Genomic DNA, 16,082 nt, shown 5'->3' with positions numbered 1-16,082 from the left:
ATCGCGCGGTACAGTTTTCATATCAGTGAAATCAACTGTTTTAAAAGTTGAAGAGATAATATCTGTGAAACTGCTCAGCAGGTAGTAGGTATGCAGTCATACTCTTTTCTCTTTCTTTCCTCTTGTGATCTCTTCTCCCTATTTCCTCACTGCCGTAGGGCATACCCAAGATGTCTCTGGCAGAGAGGTGGTACACATAGTATACATAAGACAAAATGGGCCCTCGTTATCCTAGGACTGTTTGCATTATTCACAGGTTCCAGAACGAGGGCCAGTTATAGTCCTTTCCCAACTCCATCTTACAATTGTCCCCAACTTGTTCCCTCAGTCTGCAAGTTCCCTTTCCTGAAACACCATACTGCAACTGTGCAAGACCAGTGATAAGATTAGAATAGCTGAAGTGTACAGGCCAGGGCTGGGCAATGCCGTTAAGGTCACTGCGCTTTGCCTTCCCATTTTCTAGCCAGTTTGACCCAGGTTCTTTCATTTACTCGACACATATTTATTGAGTGCCTATTAGGTGCTAAGCACTGTTTTATGTATTTGGGAGAATAAAGTCCATGTTCTTGTGAAGCTTACATGCTAGTGGGAAAAGAGACTATAAATAAGAAAATAAATAGGTAATTTTAGGGGGTGCTATGAAGAAAAATAAATCTACATTGGGAAAAGGAAGTTCAGGGGTGGTATAAAGATGCTATTTTTGAGTAGGGTGGTCAGGGAAGAGCTCTCTGAGGAGGTAACATTTGAACAGTAACTTGAGTGATGTGAAGAGGCCAGCCATGCAAGATCTGGGTGAAGAGCAGGTAACATCACACTTAATGGTGAAAGACTGAAAGCTTTTCCCCAAAGACCAGGAACACGAATAGAATGTCTGTGCTTGCTACTTTTTTCAACATTGTACTGGAAGTTCTAGCTAGGGCAAATAAGTAAGAAAAAGAAGTAAAAGATATCCAGGTTGGAAAAGAAGTAAAAATATGCCTGTCCATAGATTACATTATCTTGGATCATGATGTGACACTGGATTAGGCAATGATTGCTTAATTAGTCCACCAAAAGCACAAGCAACAAAAGAAAAAAAACAGATAAATTAGACTTCACGAAAATGAAAACCTTTCATGCATCAAAGGACATTATCCAGAAAGTGAAAAGATAATCCGCAGAATGGAAGAAAACGTTTGCAAATCATGTATTTGAGTATAGTATCCAGAATATATAAAGAACTGTTAAAACTCAACAATACAAAGACAAGCAACTCAAGTGAAAATGGGCAAAAACTTGAATAGACAGTTCTCTAAAGAAGAGATGCTAATGGCCAAGAAAAACATAAAAAGATGCTCACATCATAAGCCATTAGGGAAATGGAAATCAAACCATAATGCGATACCACTTCACATTCACTAGAATGGCTGTGATGTAAAAGATGGACAATAAGTGTTTAAGTGAAGATGTGGAGAAATTGGAACCCTCATATGCTGCTGGCGAGAATGCAAAATAGTGCAGCCACTTTGGAAAACAGTTCCTCTCAAAAAGTTAAACATAAGTTACCACGTGACTCAGCAATTCTATTCCTAGGTATACATCCAAGAGAAGTGAAAGAATATGGTCACATAATGTTCATATTATTCACAACAGCCAAAAAGTAGAAACTACTCAAATGTCTATCAACTGAGGAATGGATAATAAAATGTAGTGTATTCGTACAATGGAATAGTATTTGGCCATAAAATGAAATGAAGTACTGATACATGCAATCACATGGATGAACTTTAAAAACCTTACGCTAAATAAAAGAAGCCAGTCACAAAAGGCCACATATTTAATTCCATTTATGTAAAATGTCCAGAATAGGCAAATCCATAGACAGAAAGTAGATTAATGATTACTAGGGGACAGGATGGTGGGGGACAGGATGGTGGGGAACAAGAAGTGACTGCTCAAGGATTCCCTTTTGGAGTGATGAAAATGCTCTAGAATTAGATAGTGGTGATAACTGCACAACTCTGTGAATATTAATACCACTGAATTATAGACTTTGAAAGAGTGGATTTTATGGTATGTGAATTATATTCCATTAAAAAATATACAAATGGTTAAATCTTCCAAAGGAAGCTGGTTATAAATTATATTAATATAATTATATATTAATTAATTACTTCAGTAGCAACATTAACATTGGATAAAATTAACTTTAGGGCAAAGAAATTAATACAGATTGAGTAACTCTACTACGATGAAAGCTTCGTTTTACCAAAAGATACAATCTGAAACCGCATGTGCTCTGAATCTCAGCTGGCGCCGCTATACATGGTCAGCTGTCCATTTCCAAGCCCTCCAAATCTGTCAGTCATAAATGGGGCTGGATGGCCAGGGTGGGGTCCTCCAACAAGGGAAGTTTGGGTAGTGAGTAGCTGCACCAGTCTCCTCTCATATGTAGAGGCACGGGGCATGAGGAGGTGGAGTCATGCAGACTGAGTGCGTAGGGATGTGACACAGTGTGTATCATTCGCCAAAGGTAAGTGGACTGCTGAGCGGCCAGAAGCCAACACCCGTTAACTGCTCCGGAATGCATCTTCACCTGTACTACTAGGAAGACGGGGGAGAGAGTAATCACAGGGTTCACCTTTAGGAACAAGAGCAGAGAGCAAGAGATCAAGGGACGGATTTTCTCGTAAGGGTGTTGAGGCTAGCAACCAGAAGGCAGGAGTCTAATCACCGCCCCTCTCTCTTTCTTTTTCCTTCACATGTTGTCCTCACATTTTTTCCTAATAATCATTAAATAAGTTATTGTTTATTGACTACTAGATACTACACTGGGAACTTTTCTGGATTATTTCATTTAATCCTCTAATACCCTATGGACTATGTGTGAACATCGTTTTCATACACAAAGAAACAGAGGCTCTGAGAGGTTGATGGACTTCTCTCAGACCACACAGCTTGTTAGTGGCAAAGCCAGAATTCAGATCCAGGTCTGTCTGCCTCAAGAGTTAGTGGCATTTCTGCTTTAGTCCTTCAAAGGAAAGGGGTTCATGTGTTGTCTTTCTGGAAAAGCGAAGATGGAATAAAATGGGAGACAATATCATGCCAGGCAGCCAGTTCTGAAGAAGGGAGCCCAGGAGGCTGAAGAGGTTGGTGGCAGTCCTCGAGAGGCAGGGGACAGGCCTCCAAGCAGGAAGAAAGAGCATGTGAACTGGTATGGTAACTAACGCAGCTGGGGGCCAAGAAGGGTTCTGACATCTGAAGAGCAGCCAGAGTGACCATTATTGTGAGTTAACACACGCACACACACACGCCCCACAGAAGAGAGGATAGTTCTTTGACATGAACCATCCCATCAGCCTGCACAGGCAATCATTTTAAGTAGATGGTAGATGACATCTACTTACAGAGACACTGGGGGCGGGGACGGTCCCACGTGCCATCTCCCTGGCAGCTGAGCACTGGGGTGCCCAGGAGGTAGAAGCCATGGTTGCACTGGTAAGACACAGTGGTGCCGTAACTGAAACCGTGTGGGCCGCTGGCGTGGACTTGACGAACGCTGTTTTCTTGGTGCCCAGGATCTGTGCAGTTGATGACTGCAATGGAACAGGACAATTAGATGCAGACACCTGGATGTGAGAGTATGCATATGCTTTTAAATGAGAATTCAGAAGCCTGAACGGGCACATATTCCCAGTACAGCAAAATTTCTAGACCGAAAGAGGTGACCTGGAGCAGATCCTGCCTGGTTGGGAGGCTGGTACTTCTCCCTCCCAACCCTGATCACTTGTTTAAGGGACTCACTTATCCTTGCCTGTCCAGCTAGATGTCGCCTCCTTTGAGAAGCCTTCCTACCTCCTCCCAGACTAGTGAACCTCTTCCTCCTTAGTGCTTCCTTGCACACACCTCTATTGCAGACCGCATCCACCCAGACAGTGATTTATTTGAATACTTGAGTCCCTTGAGGGCATGAATGCCTCGATCTGTGCTTCTGATCCCTGGTACACTGTGTCTCCTGCAGCAAAGCTCATCTTTTGTAAAATCGATGCATCGGATCTGACTTGACCAGGGGTTGTGCTCTTTTGGAAACTGTTTTAATCACTTTTATGAGTATTTCAGGGAAAGATTAATATCCTGGGGGATACATTTGACTTTTAAATGTTGAAGCATTTCCAAAGCAGCTTAACTCAAAATCAGAGTGTGATTTTAGAATAATGACAATATCATTCATAACTCATGCTGTGTACTTCTGCTTTCAAAACACTTACATATCCATTAACTTGCCTGAATGTCATATGCATCAGGGCAGGTATTTTAAATTTTGATAAGCTTTTAAGGTGAAAGGTATTTTTACCTTTGATGAGCCTCTCTGAGGCTCAGACAGGTTGGTGTCACAAAACAGGTTAGTGGCATTTAGTCATTCACAGTATTTATTGTGCTACACTGAGTGCCAAGCATGGTGCTGGGCTGCAAGTATACTACAGAATTTGAAATCTAGAGTAGGGTTTCTCTACCTCGGCACTGTGGACATTTTGGGCTGGTCAATCTTTGTTGTGGGGCCGGTCCTGTGCTTTGTATGATATTGAATAGCATCCCTGGCTTCTACCCACTAGATGCCAATAGAAACCCTGCAGTGTGACAACCTAAAATGTTTCTAGACCTCTGTCCCCCATTGGGGCAGGGGTATGGGTAAAATCGTCCCTGGTAGAGAACTGCTGGTTTAGAGAGAAAAGGACCAACGAGCAATTATCTTGTTAAATAAGAGCTCTGGTAGGGGCAGCAGAGAATGTTCTGGAAGCACAAAGCAGAGCACCTAGCCCAGTGCAGGGTGCTGGTTAGGGCTGGTCTTCCAAGTAGGTGGCCCATGAGAAGACATGGACTAAAACAAGTGGAAACTTAGGCAGGCTATAAGCTGGCTCTTGATGACTGGGTATAAGTCACCCAGACAAAGAGTGGGTGGTGAAGGGTTTAGAGAAGAATGCATTGGAGGAAACTGGGGTGAGGTGCCCCAGGGGTATGTGGACACAGGGTGTGTGTGAGGAAATGGGTGAGGTTCAGTGTGGCTGGGACCCAACGCAGAGCTTAAGCCAGAGGAAGAGGAAGTGAAGAAGAATGAGGCTGGACAGGAGGCCAGGCCAGGTCTCTTGGACTCTGTAACCAAGTGGAGGAGAATACTGTTCTCATAAGGGCAGTGGGACGTGTGGACGGGCATAAACAGAGATGACTTGATCCTATTTGCATTTTAGGCAGGTCACTCTGTTGGGGCAGAGACTGGGCTGATGGGGAACAGGACTGGAGGCCATGGTTTCTGAGGATTTCACCACAACTCTCTGATTTCGAGATCAGCTCTTGAGCATGTTAACTCTGCTCAAGAGGGGCTGGTTGGGGGGTGAGGGGCAGAGCTACAGAAGAATTTGTATCTCGTGTTGGGGAAATGAAGCACAGTTCTTGAGGAGAGGAGACATAGGATAACACCCCAAAGCAGCAGTTCTCAATTCTTTCCTACCCGAATAGATGATCAGAGGAAGGTATGGCACAAGGTCATGGCATTGAGCATGTTAACTCTGCTCAAGAGGGGCTGGTTGGGGGGTGGGGGGCAGAGCTACAGAAGAATTTGTATCTTGTGTTGGGGAAATGAAGCACAGTTCTTGAGGAGAGGAGACATAGGATAACACCCCAAAGCAGCAGTTCTCAATTCTTTCCTACCCGAATAGATGATCAGAGGAAGGCATGGCACAAGGTCGTGGCAGTTTTCCCTATGTTTTCTGGAACCTTCTCTAACTCGAAATGGCATCTTGAAATGTTAAGAGAGGGATGCTATTTTAGGGTGAGTTATGAATGTATCTTGATTTACTTAAAAAATAATTTGAAAATTTGGTCCTTTAATATCAGTTACAAATGACTTGTGACACATTGCACAGCCAATCATCATGTACCCCCAGATACTGTAAGGAGGAATCATAGTTCCAGGGAATCTCAGCCCTTATAGCTATGAAGACTTGGTCAACCTTCAGATCAGGGCTGGGCTTGCTTGTGTTCAGCCCGCGCTGACTCTCCACTCAAATGTCATCGAGCCTGCCTGGACGTTCTTGGTAAGAGGCAGACAGCTCTGTTTGTCCTTTACTGCTGTGAGCAGCCTTCAAAAGCTTTAGGAGTTACTTCCCAAATAGTGCAAATGGGGCCGGAATGTCCTCTACACAGAGTCTGCCTCTTGAGTCCTTGTTTTTTTCTCTTCCCTCCTCCTTCATCCCAACCCCCAGATGCTACTTTTTATTTTTCATTTGAACCCTGATGCTTTTTTCCCATCATCAAGAATAGGGCTCTACATGATAACGATGAATTATTGGTTCTATGCTATGGAAACAAGATGGTTTTTCACTTCTATTTTGAAATATGAAACTTTATTTATATGGCTCTGCCTGGGAGTTGAGAAAGTTCCCATTTATGATGCTTCTCTGCTCTAAGTTTTCCCAGAGTCAAAATAACACCAGGACTAAATCCACTGGCTTCTGCTTATGGGTTACTAACCACAGATGGCTGAGGTACAGGGGGTAGAGTGGGAGAAGACAGGTGACTCACTTCTGCATGTGGGCAGTATGTCGCTCCACTGCCCACTGGCCAGGCACTGGGACCTAGGAGCCCCCTCAGACACATAGCCAGGGTTGCAAACAAACTTGACCACATCGTTGAGATTAAACTGGTTGCCCTGAGTGAGGCCGTTGATTGGGTTGCCTGGGTGTCCACAGGTAATTGCTGTAACCAAAACAGGAGATAGGTAAGCCTTCTTGTTATTCCAAATTCATCTTCTTCTCACTTGGCATGCCTATCAGTGAAGGTCAGCCATAAGTCTAAAGTCAATCTCTTCTGCTGAAATCTTTATTCCCTGAAGTCATCATGGGGACATTCCTTCTTATTTGAAGGCATGGCCATAGCTTGGAGAAAAATCCTTCTATGACTCCCCATAGGGCAGTAGACCTGGATTATAATTCTCTGTCATCCAGGTACTCAGTTCTGCCTCCTTTCGTGCTGCTGATCCTCGTGCCTCCTCACCTTCACGCTTCATTGCAAGATATACTGATGACTACTCCTCGGCTGATTCAGACTCATTCCAGTTCCTGGGCCAATCTTGATAGAGCCAGAGCCAATACTAACCAAGCCTGAACAAAGGGACTGGTCACCCTGCCAGACCAACACCCGGGAACCAGAGTTGTCAGGAGAGCACTACTCCTCCCCTTCCACTCCTTCCATGTGAAGGGAATTCAGCTGGTGTAATTCCTGGCCTTTCTCTGTGCTCTTTTACTTACTCTGCCCTAGGTAACCTGCAATGGCCCATCTGTGCAATTTGAGAAGAATGAGCTTGATAAACGTTTCCTGAGTGAATGAACAAATGAGTGAGTGAGTGCATAAATGGAGGCATGCCTGGGCTTCTGTTTTGCTCCCCAGTCCTCAGTTCTATTTAGAACCTGCCTGGTTCCAGTCACTTTCGATTGAATTCCCACTTGTTGCTTTTGCCAGGCCTCTCCCTTGGTTAGCTGTGAGAGGCCGAGGACCACGAGGAATGCTTTCTTATCCCAAATTGGATCCGTGGTGTGGATGGGGATGGGAGAACGAGAGCACGCAGGACCCAGTTTTTGTTGTGGCCAACTCTGGTATCTTTTGGGGACAGTTCTTTTTTTGTAAATCTCAACAGCAGCATCCCTGATTCAAGAGGAGAGAGGTGGGCAGAGTGGGAGATATGCTGCTAGTAGATTGACTACAGGGGTTCAAGGCAGCCTGGAGTGGTGGGATGAGAACGGGCTATGGGGCCAGCAGACCAGAATTTACAACTCAGCTCTGCCCTTTCCTGACTTTGGAAGATTCACTCCGAGCCTCAGTTTCTATATCTATAAAGTAAAGATTTCAATATGTAGTAACAGTGTTGCTTCGAAATAGATTCATATGTTTACTTTTCATTAAATATTACTGAGTGCTTTCTATGTGCTAGGCACTCTGCTATGCACTGATGAATTACAAGGAGGAATACGATATGATCCTTGACCTCAGGGAGCTCAGCTGACAGCAGACTGCTTCGATAGAGTGGACTGATGCTGGGATAGAAGCCAGTACAGAGGAGGGGCATCTACCCTCCACTGGGGAGAGAGAGGGTTAAGGAGGGTTCCCAGAGGGAGTGGCATGCCATCTGAGCTGAATCTCAAGGGTGAGTAAGTAGGACTTTGCCGGGTCAATGAGATGGTGGGAGAGTGGAGATAAGCTCATAGGGTCTGTGAACTCACTCAAATTCTATGCAAAATATTGGGTGTATGCCATCAGCTTGAAAAAGGATTCAGTGCTCTCATCAGATTCACAAAGGGTTACGACCCCCCTCCCCAAGATTAAAAACCACTTGTATAGGGCGAGAGAAGAGCGCTGAGTAGTAAAACCTTTGGGAATATAACCTTTTGAAGGGCAGATCCATCAAAATGTCTGTAAAGGAAACTGAGGGGTGGTCAGCAAGGTAGAAAAACAAAGCTCAACAGAAGGTAGGAGTCTCACAGAAGCCACAGAGAGAGTCTCAAGAAATGTCAGACACCCAGATAGGTCTGTTTCCCTGGAGGACCCTGACTGACAGAGGCTGAAAAGGGGACAAAGAGAACCATCAAGAGGACGGAAAATAGGAATCTTTATGAGGTGTGAGCACTTAACTGGGGCTTGAGCACACGAACCACTAGACCCACATTTCCTGGGGGCAGAGACTATGACACATTCAATTCATCTTTATCCATGACACCTAACACAGTGCCTGGCACATCGTAGATGCTAAGGAAATGTTTATTGAATATGGTCTTATAGGCTGAAGGAAATTAATAGACAGGGAAGGTCAGCAGTACAGAGGAGAGAGTTAAAAACAGACTAAGCTCACTAAAGAGGCAGGAGAGAAGGAGATCCAGAGACTCAGTGGAAGGCAAAACTTTGGGCCTGGAGAGAGACTCTTCTATTGAGGTGGGAGGGAAGGGGCAAGGATGAATACAGATGAGGACAGGTATGTGGGTGGGGAAGCAGGAAGCGAAAGGAGTTATTGTCTGATGGTCTCTATTATCTCTGCAAAATAGAAAGTGAGATTATATAATTGGCTAATAATTATTGGGGTTTATATGCATTATTTTATTTAATCCCCTGTGAGGTAGGCACCATCATTATCTTCATGGAAAACCGAATTTCGGAGGAGTCAGGAGACTGGTTCAAGGAACACAGTTTCTACGCGGCTCATCTGAGTTTGAACCCAGCTTCTCTGATTCCAGGTCATCTTAGCTGTTTGCTTTAGCTCTTTGCTGAGAATATAAGTAGAGGAGATGGAGTACAGTCTTCAGAAAAGAAGTGAAATTGTGAAATAGTTGTGTGGGAATAGGCAGGAGAGATAATGAAGGAAGGATTGCTGGAAAGTTTTGAGAATGGTTGATATTGAAAACCTTGAATTTATATGTGATGACAGCTAACAGTGCCTACCACAGAGTCATCACTTATAAATATTTGTCCTTTTACTCTTGCTTTCCTTCTCTAGATTATTCCCAAATTTCTGTTCTTTGGGAGAGAACAGGGCTCGGTACAAGAGATCCTGGATTCTGCGATATGACAGAGTGGTGACGTCACCACCACCGTCATCACAACAACAATAACAGCAGCAGCATCTGCTTAACTCCTGTGTCAGGCATTGTTCTGACCATTGTAGATGTTATTTTAATTTCTTTAATCCTTATAATACCCTTTGAGATACCTGCATTTTATAGATGAGAAAACTGATAACTAGTGAGATAAACTAAGCCATTTCATCATATAGCAGTACGACATATAGTGGTACATCTAGGATCTGAACCCAGGCACTCTAGGTCCGGAGTCCAAGTGTCTAACTATTTTACTATACAGTCTTTCAGTATGGACTAGGTCTAAAATATCTTTAGGTCAAGCGGACATTCTCTGTTTAATTCTAGACTCCAACATTCCCTATTACTTATAACCCAATCTCTTCACACACATTCTGTGCCAATTTCCTGAAGGCCTTTGAATTTTGTCTCCTGAATGAAACCACATATATTTTGTGTATACACATCTGGAAGAGAAACTGAATATAGATGGGTCTTGCTTTCTGTAAACTTAATACTTTAGAAGATACTAAGACTAATTTTCATGCATTGTTTATTGAGTCTTATTATTTTACTGTTCCATCTCATATATGAAAAACCAAATGAAGAAGAAGAATTAAAAACAAAACTAGCCTTACAAAAATTAAGAACAAAACCCTGTACTTCACGAAAAGGCTTACTTTAGGGAACGTTAAAAAGTGAAGAATTTTCTAAATAACTTCCAGGCGGCTGAGAATAATGGTGGTCATCTAAATCCAGAAAATGCAGATTAACAAGAAGAACAAATAAAACTGTAGAAAGCCCAGGCCTGCAGCATAACTAAAAGGCAAAGAATGCTATAAACTTTAAATTATGTGTAAGGAGAAAAATAAACACTAAACCCAAGCAGAACAATTTCTGATGCTTCTGATGCAAGCCTTTGTGGGGAGCAAGACTTCATGGAAAGAGAGAGAGAGAGAAGCAGGGGAAGGGCTAAATACTGATCTAAAATCACTGCTAGAAAAAGAACATTCATCTTAAATGTGAACATATTGAAAAAGGATTCTGGTATATCAGGACGCACTGACTGCAGGAAAAGGACATAAAAGTATATGTGATTCTCACTGCTTCCAAAAGAAAAGAAAGGTAAACAAATAAAGGTAAGAAGGGATGGAGAAAGGAAGGGAAGGAGGGAGACAGAGAAGAGATATCCTCTGGAGATTGGGTAACAAAGGGAAAATGAAGCAAAGGGGAACAATTTAGGGTTCTACAAAACAAAAGAGAAATAAACAAAATGGAGGACACACAATGCTCCCTTCCACACACAAAAAAGCCTTCTATTAGAAAACAATACAAAACAACTGTACTTCCTTACATGGACAGAAGAGGGTATTCTTGTAAACCACCCTAAAGCCACAAAATGAATAGAAAAGATCAGCCTAAATCTATATAAAGCTATGATAAGAAGAAAATAGGAAGGAATCAAAACATCTCATTTGAAAAAAAAACATCAAAACAAAACACATGAAGTATAAGAAAATGATCATAACACTCTGAATTGAATTAAATATTCACAAATAAGCATTTGGAATTATGAAAAATCATCCTGAGAATTGGAAAATGAAAAACTACAACAAATAATGGACGAAAAATGTTGAGGAAATTAAAAGGTAAATGATTACATGCAGGAAACAGCTGAAGAAAAAGACAAAATTATCTCAGAAATGAAGACTAAATTATAAGAAGAGGAATATTATTGAATGGTAATTTACTCAGAGGTATTGAAGAAAGTCAGCAAACAACCAATGGAATTAAAAGGAGATAAAAGTACAAATGATCAGAGAAAAAGAGGCTAAAATAAAAGACAGGAAAAGAAGATTCAACATATACATAATTGGAGTTGATTTAGAAGGAAAACAAAACAGTGGGCTTGAATTAGTATTTTAAGCTACAATCCAAGAAAATGTTTCAGAAATAAAAGAAGACTTGAATCTACATATTCAAAAGTCCGTAGTATATCTGGGGAAATTGCCTTGGAACAGTCAACTCAGGCATACTCTAGTAAAAATATTAGACTTCAAGAATAAAAGAAAAATATCATCAGGGTCTGGGGAAAAGCTACCAAATAACTTATAAGAACAATAGCATTAAACTAATATTGGTATACTTAAGAGTAACATGCAATGCAAAATAATGATGGAGGGGCATTTTTAAGAAATCAAAGAAATAGTGACCGAGGATTTTACATTCATTCCAGCTATCCTTCAAGTTTTAAAGTTCAGAAAAACAGTTATAAACATGCAAGAACTGGGGAATATTATGCAAAGGAGGCACTAAAGGAATCTACTAGAGACTGAACTCGACCCAACTAAGAGATACCTGGGAAAACTTCAGCAGCACTGGTGAACTTTTAACATATTTAATTGTAGATCCAGGATTAAAATAAAGGTAGAGGAAAGGGCAGAATAACATTATATAAACATTGTAATGAACATTTTATGTTCCGACAAAGTAGAAGCAATGCAACTAAAAATGGAATGTGAAAGGAGCAGGGAAAGCAGAATAGGTTTGCTGATTGTTGTAGTCAGTAGGTGAAAGTCAAAGAATACTACTAAAAACTGAAAAAAATTGATAAATAATGTATAATAAAAGGTTAAATAAGGAAACAAGGGTTAATAGCATTAAAATTTTATAAGTATAAAATGTTAATTATGATGTTGTTAAGGATGAAAGTAAGGATTGTAAGCCTAATATCAGGCACAGTATAATTCATGCTAAAACATATTTAAAAAGACAGAGAAGACATTTTAAAGGGCTAAACCCACAAATGCAATAAAGATATAATAGTTATGAATATTTATGAACCAAATAACACAACAATTACCTTTAAGTAGCAGAAACTACAGGATATGCAAGGGAAAATAGATGGAAGTACGCTAATAATAGAAAACTTTAAAAAATACCTCTCGAAACAAAACAGGTCAAGTGGACAAAATAATAAATGTGTACACAAGACATGAACAACATAATCAAGAAGGCACATCTTATGACCATATATAGATCTTTATACCTTAAAACTCTTTTTTCTTAAATGCATATGAAACACTCATAACCGATCAAATATTATGCCACAAAGAATCGGTCAATTCTACAAAGTAGAAATATTATATACAATGCAATAAAGTTAGAAATAAATAACAAAAGAAAAATTAAAAAGGTCCTTCCATCTAGAATTAAAAAAAAACAACACCCTCTATTAAAAAAGTTCTAGGTGAAAAGGAAATTAACAGCAAAGTTACAGAATTTCTAACAAATAATGAAACATTATTGTAATCTATAGGATATAATTAGAGCAGTGATCAGAAGAAATTTTACAGTCTTGAACACTTAGATCCATAACAATCAATAAAAATGAAGGAAAGAAAATAAATGAATTAAATTCCCAAGTCAAAAGCTAGAAAATGAATAAAATGTTAACCAAAAGAAATAACGAGGAAGGAAATAATAAAGGTGAAGGCAATAATTAGTGATATGCGGAAAATGAAAAGCAATAGATGTAATGATCGCATCTTTGGGAAAAAATTAACAAAACATACAAAAACCTCTAGCTAACCTAATCAAGAGAACAAGGGAGAAAGTCCATGTTGAATCTGAGCCGTGGCTAGGGAGAGTGGATAACATACTTACGCACACAGAAAGGGGTCTTTCCCGACCAGTGGTGATCCTGCTGGCAGATGCGCACAGACATGCCGATGAGCCGGAAGCCGGCATTGCACTGGTACACCACACTGCCCCGGTAGTTGTAGTTCTCCCCGTTGATGAGTCCATTTACGATAGGCTCAGGAGTCCCGCAGTGTCCGGCTTGGTCGGGGACAGGGAAAGAAGGTAAATGAAAGGAGCTTACAGAAAATGGTAGTGGGGTTTGGTCAGGTTTGGGGGAGACAGGGATGGAGGGAAAAAGGATCAAGTACCAAACCACTCATTGTTTTCCCACCTCCCCCTGAGAGTAGCCATCCAAGAGTAACTTTAGGAATCCTAGACATGGCAGATATGGTGTTAAAGACTTGGCAAACCCAAAGTTGCATCCCAAGTACCCATCCATCTCTGAGATTTAGTTTCTATGTCTATACAAAGGTGTCCCCCACTTCTCTCCCTTTTGTCTCATCAACTAGTCTTTACTGAGCACCTAGGGCATGGAGGGCACCATGGTCTCCATCAGTGCCGTTGAAGCCTAGTTGTGTTGAAAATCACCATGCAAAATAGGTGGTCTGGCTGAATGCACCCTTCCTTCTCTTTGAGTGGCAAGGCACGCACACAACGTAAAGCTAGGCGAGTGATTTTTATTAAATGGGGTTTAGGCAGAGTGTGTCCCTAGCATTTCTACTAGCATCTTTTGGCTCTGTGCGGAAATAACTCAACAGGGGCCTGGGACAGTGGGAGGGCAGCAGTGTTCACCCTGGAACAGACTACCCGATTTATGCTATTACGTCTGTGTATTTGGGATCCTCCTTTGGACTTGAAAGGTCTGAGAAAGGAGTAAGAGTAGAGAGAACCTTAGAATCTAAGGTTTAGGCAGGGGATGGATTAGCCATGGGAGAAATTATAACTTTGTTCTTTGTAAACCAGTTTTTTTTTTTAAAGGATTTGTGATAGCTTATTTTATACACACACACACAAATATATATACACACACTCACATATATGTAATGTATAGAATAAGTGACAAAATATATTTCTATGTTATAAGTCTATATTATATTATATATAAAATATTATATATGTAAAATTCGCTAATATGTAATATAAAAGATATTTTAGCTGGGTTACGGGAATGCGTCTGTGCGTTGCCTTGAAGGTGGGGACTGGGGCTTCACCCATGACACAAAGGCCCGTGAGAAAGTGTTTTTTTGATCAGAATGAGAACTCCACAAAGGTTTGTCTCATCAGACTTTAAGTTATTCTCATTCTTTTGGGTGCCCCAAGAAAAGCTAGGGTAGGGTAGTTATGGTAGGTAGATGCCCAGCAGTTGGTGTTTGGATTAAGTATTTTATGAAAGTAGGTAAGATGATATTGTTCTGAGACTGGGGTCCAGCTTTGGAAAGATCAAACCTGTCCTGAGAAGGGAAAAACCAGCAGGAAAGGCCTGGGGAGTCACGTACCGAGGCAGCGGACTTCAGAGCCACTCCAGAGCCCATTGGCCATGCACTCCCGCACCCTGGAGCCCACGAGTGTGTATCCAGAATTGCAGGAGAAGATGGCCGTTGCCCCGTACACGGACAACGTTCCGATGCGGTGCCCATTGGGTGGGATGGGGAGCTCTCCACAGGAGATGACTAAAAAGATCACAAAATCCTCAGTAAGCCAGCCCTAAGTGGAGGGACACATGTTGCTCTTGATCAGCAAGAATAATAACAAAAATAAGATCTGTTTCACCTTACTCTCCTGGGACTCAACCAGAGTATGGGTTGTGACAGTGACGTGTGTGATGTTACACTAGGGGAGTGATTCTCAACTGGAGGTGTTGCCAGAAGCACCCGAGGAGCTTTTAAAACGTCCAGATTCCCCTCTGGACCTGTGACTCAAAATCTCTGGTCCAAGCAGGGGCATTTTAAAAAAACTCGGGTGGTTTAGATACACACCCTGGTTAGGAACGACCATACTGGAGAGATGGAAATTCTGAGGTATGCTCCTTGGTGTTCAGGGCAGACACTGCAAATCAATATCCTTGTCCTTTCTGCTGAGCCCAGCAGCAGCCTCACGCTCCTTCTCAACAGAGTGCTGTAGATAGCCACTGACATATGGGTGAGGCCCTATGGCCAAGGTTGCACTGCAATGTGAGCGCCTTCACTGTAATAAGCTGTTACACACTTGTGACTTCTACTCTGCCACATACATGGTTATATTCCACTGTAGAGTCTGCACTTGGATGCATAAGACAACAGCGTCCCATTAGGAAGGCACCAATCCTTCTCCCATCCAGTCTCAAACTTCCCGTGGCTCACTGACAGGCTGTCTCCTTCTAGCCCTTTGCAGACACTTACTTCCTCTATCACATCCTTACTGATTAAGGTAAATGTGAGTATTTCCTATTGTAGTGGATGCTGTGGTGAGCCACTCAGACCCCCATATAGGACTGAAGAACTTATTTTCCCATCTGCTAGCCTTCTTCAGATTGCCTCGGTTGAAGAGCCCTCCCTTCTAAGGTCATGTGCTCTTCCTGGGGCAGCCTGCACCCAATGTCTAGTTAGTGTGGAGGTATAAAGGCCCCTCTCCTCAGCTTGTGACAATTCTGAAGGGTCGCCCTGGCTTCAGAGCTCCCTGTGGGGTTGGCCAAGACCTTCACTGCTGCTGCATTAGAGCTCAACTTCTCCATCTTTCTAGTCCTGCTCCCTTCCCTCCCCTCCCCTCCCCTTCCCTCCCCTTCCCTCAATAAGGGTGCCCCAGCCCAGCTGGAGACACATGAGAACCAGATGGCCCATATATGCCTGCTGAGTGAATGAACCAATG

The 16,082-nt window shown here is 42.0% G+C and overlaps 1 protein-coding gene across 1 annotated transcript in view; it reads right to left on the bottom strand.

Moving 5' to 3' along the window:
- Positions 1-16,082, bottom strand: part of CSMD2 (CUB and Sushi multiple domains 2) — a 571,413-nt gene that overhangs the window by 32,922 nt on the left and 522,409 nt on the right. Inside the window, exons 56-60 of the mRNA XM_025041387.1 lie at positions 14,735-14,908; positions 13,263-13,436; positions 6,559-6,732; positions 3,387-3,575; positions 2,576-2,583 (exon numbers count right to left, since the gene is read on the bottom strand). Of these exons, the coding sequence (XP_024897155.1) occupies positions 2,576-2,583; positions 3,387-3,575; positions 6,559-6,732; positions 13,263-13,436; positions 14,735-14,908 (719 nt within the window). The remainder of the gene's footprint in view (positions 1-2,575; positions 2,584-3,386; positions 3,576-6,558; positions 6,733-13,262; positions 13,437-14,734; positions 14,909-16,082) is intronic.

Source organism: Pteropus alecto, unplaced genomic scaffold (genome assembly GCF_000325575.1).
Source record: "Pteropus alecto unplaced genomic scaffold, ASM32557v1 scaffold39, whole genome shotgun sequence".
NCBI classification, from domain to species: domain Eukaryota; kingdom Metazoa; phylum Chordata; class Mammalia; order Chiroptera; family Pteropodidae; genus Pteropus; species Pteropus alecto.
Note: the sequence above shows the minus strand (reverse complement) of the source record. Positions and strands in the feature narration are given on the sequence as shown.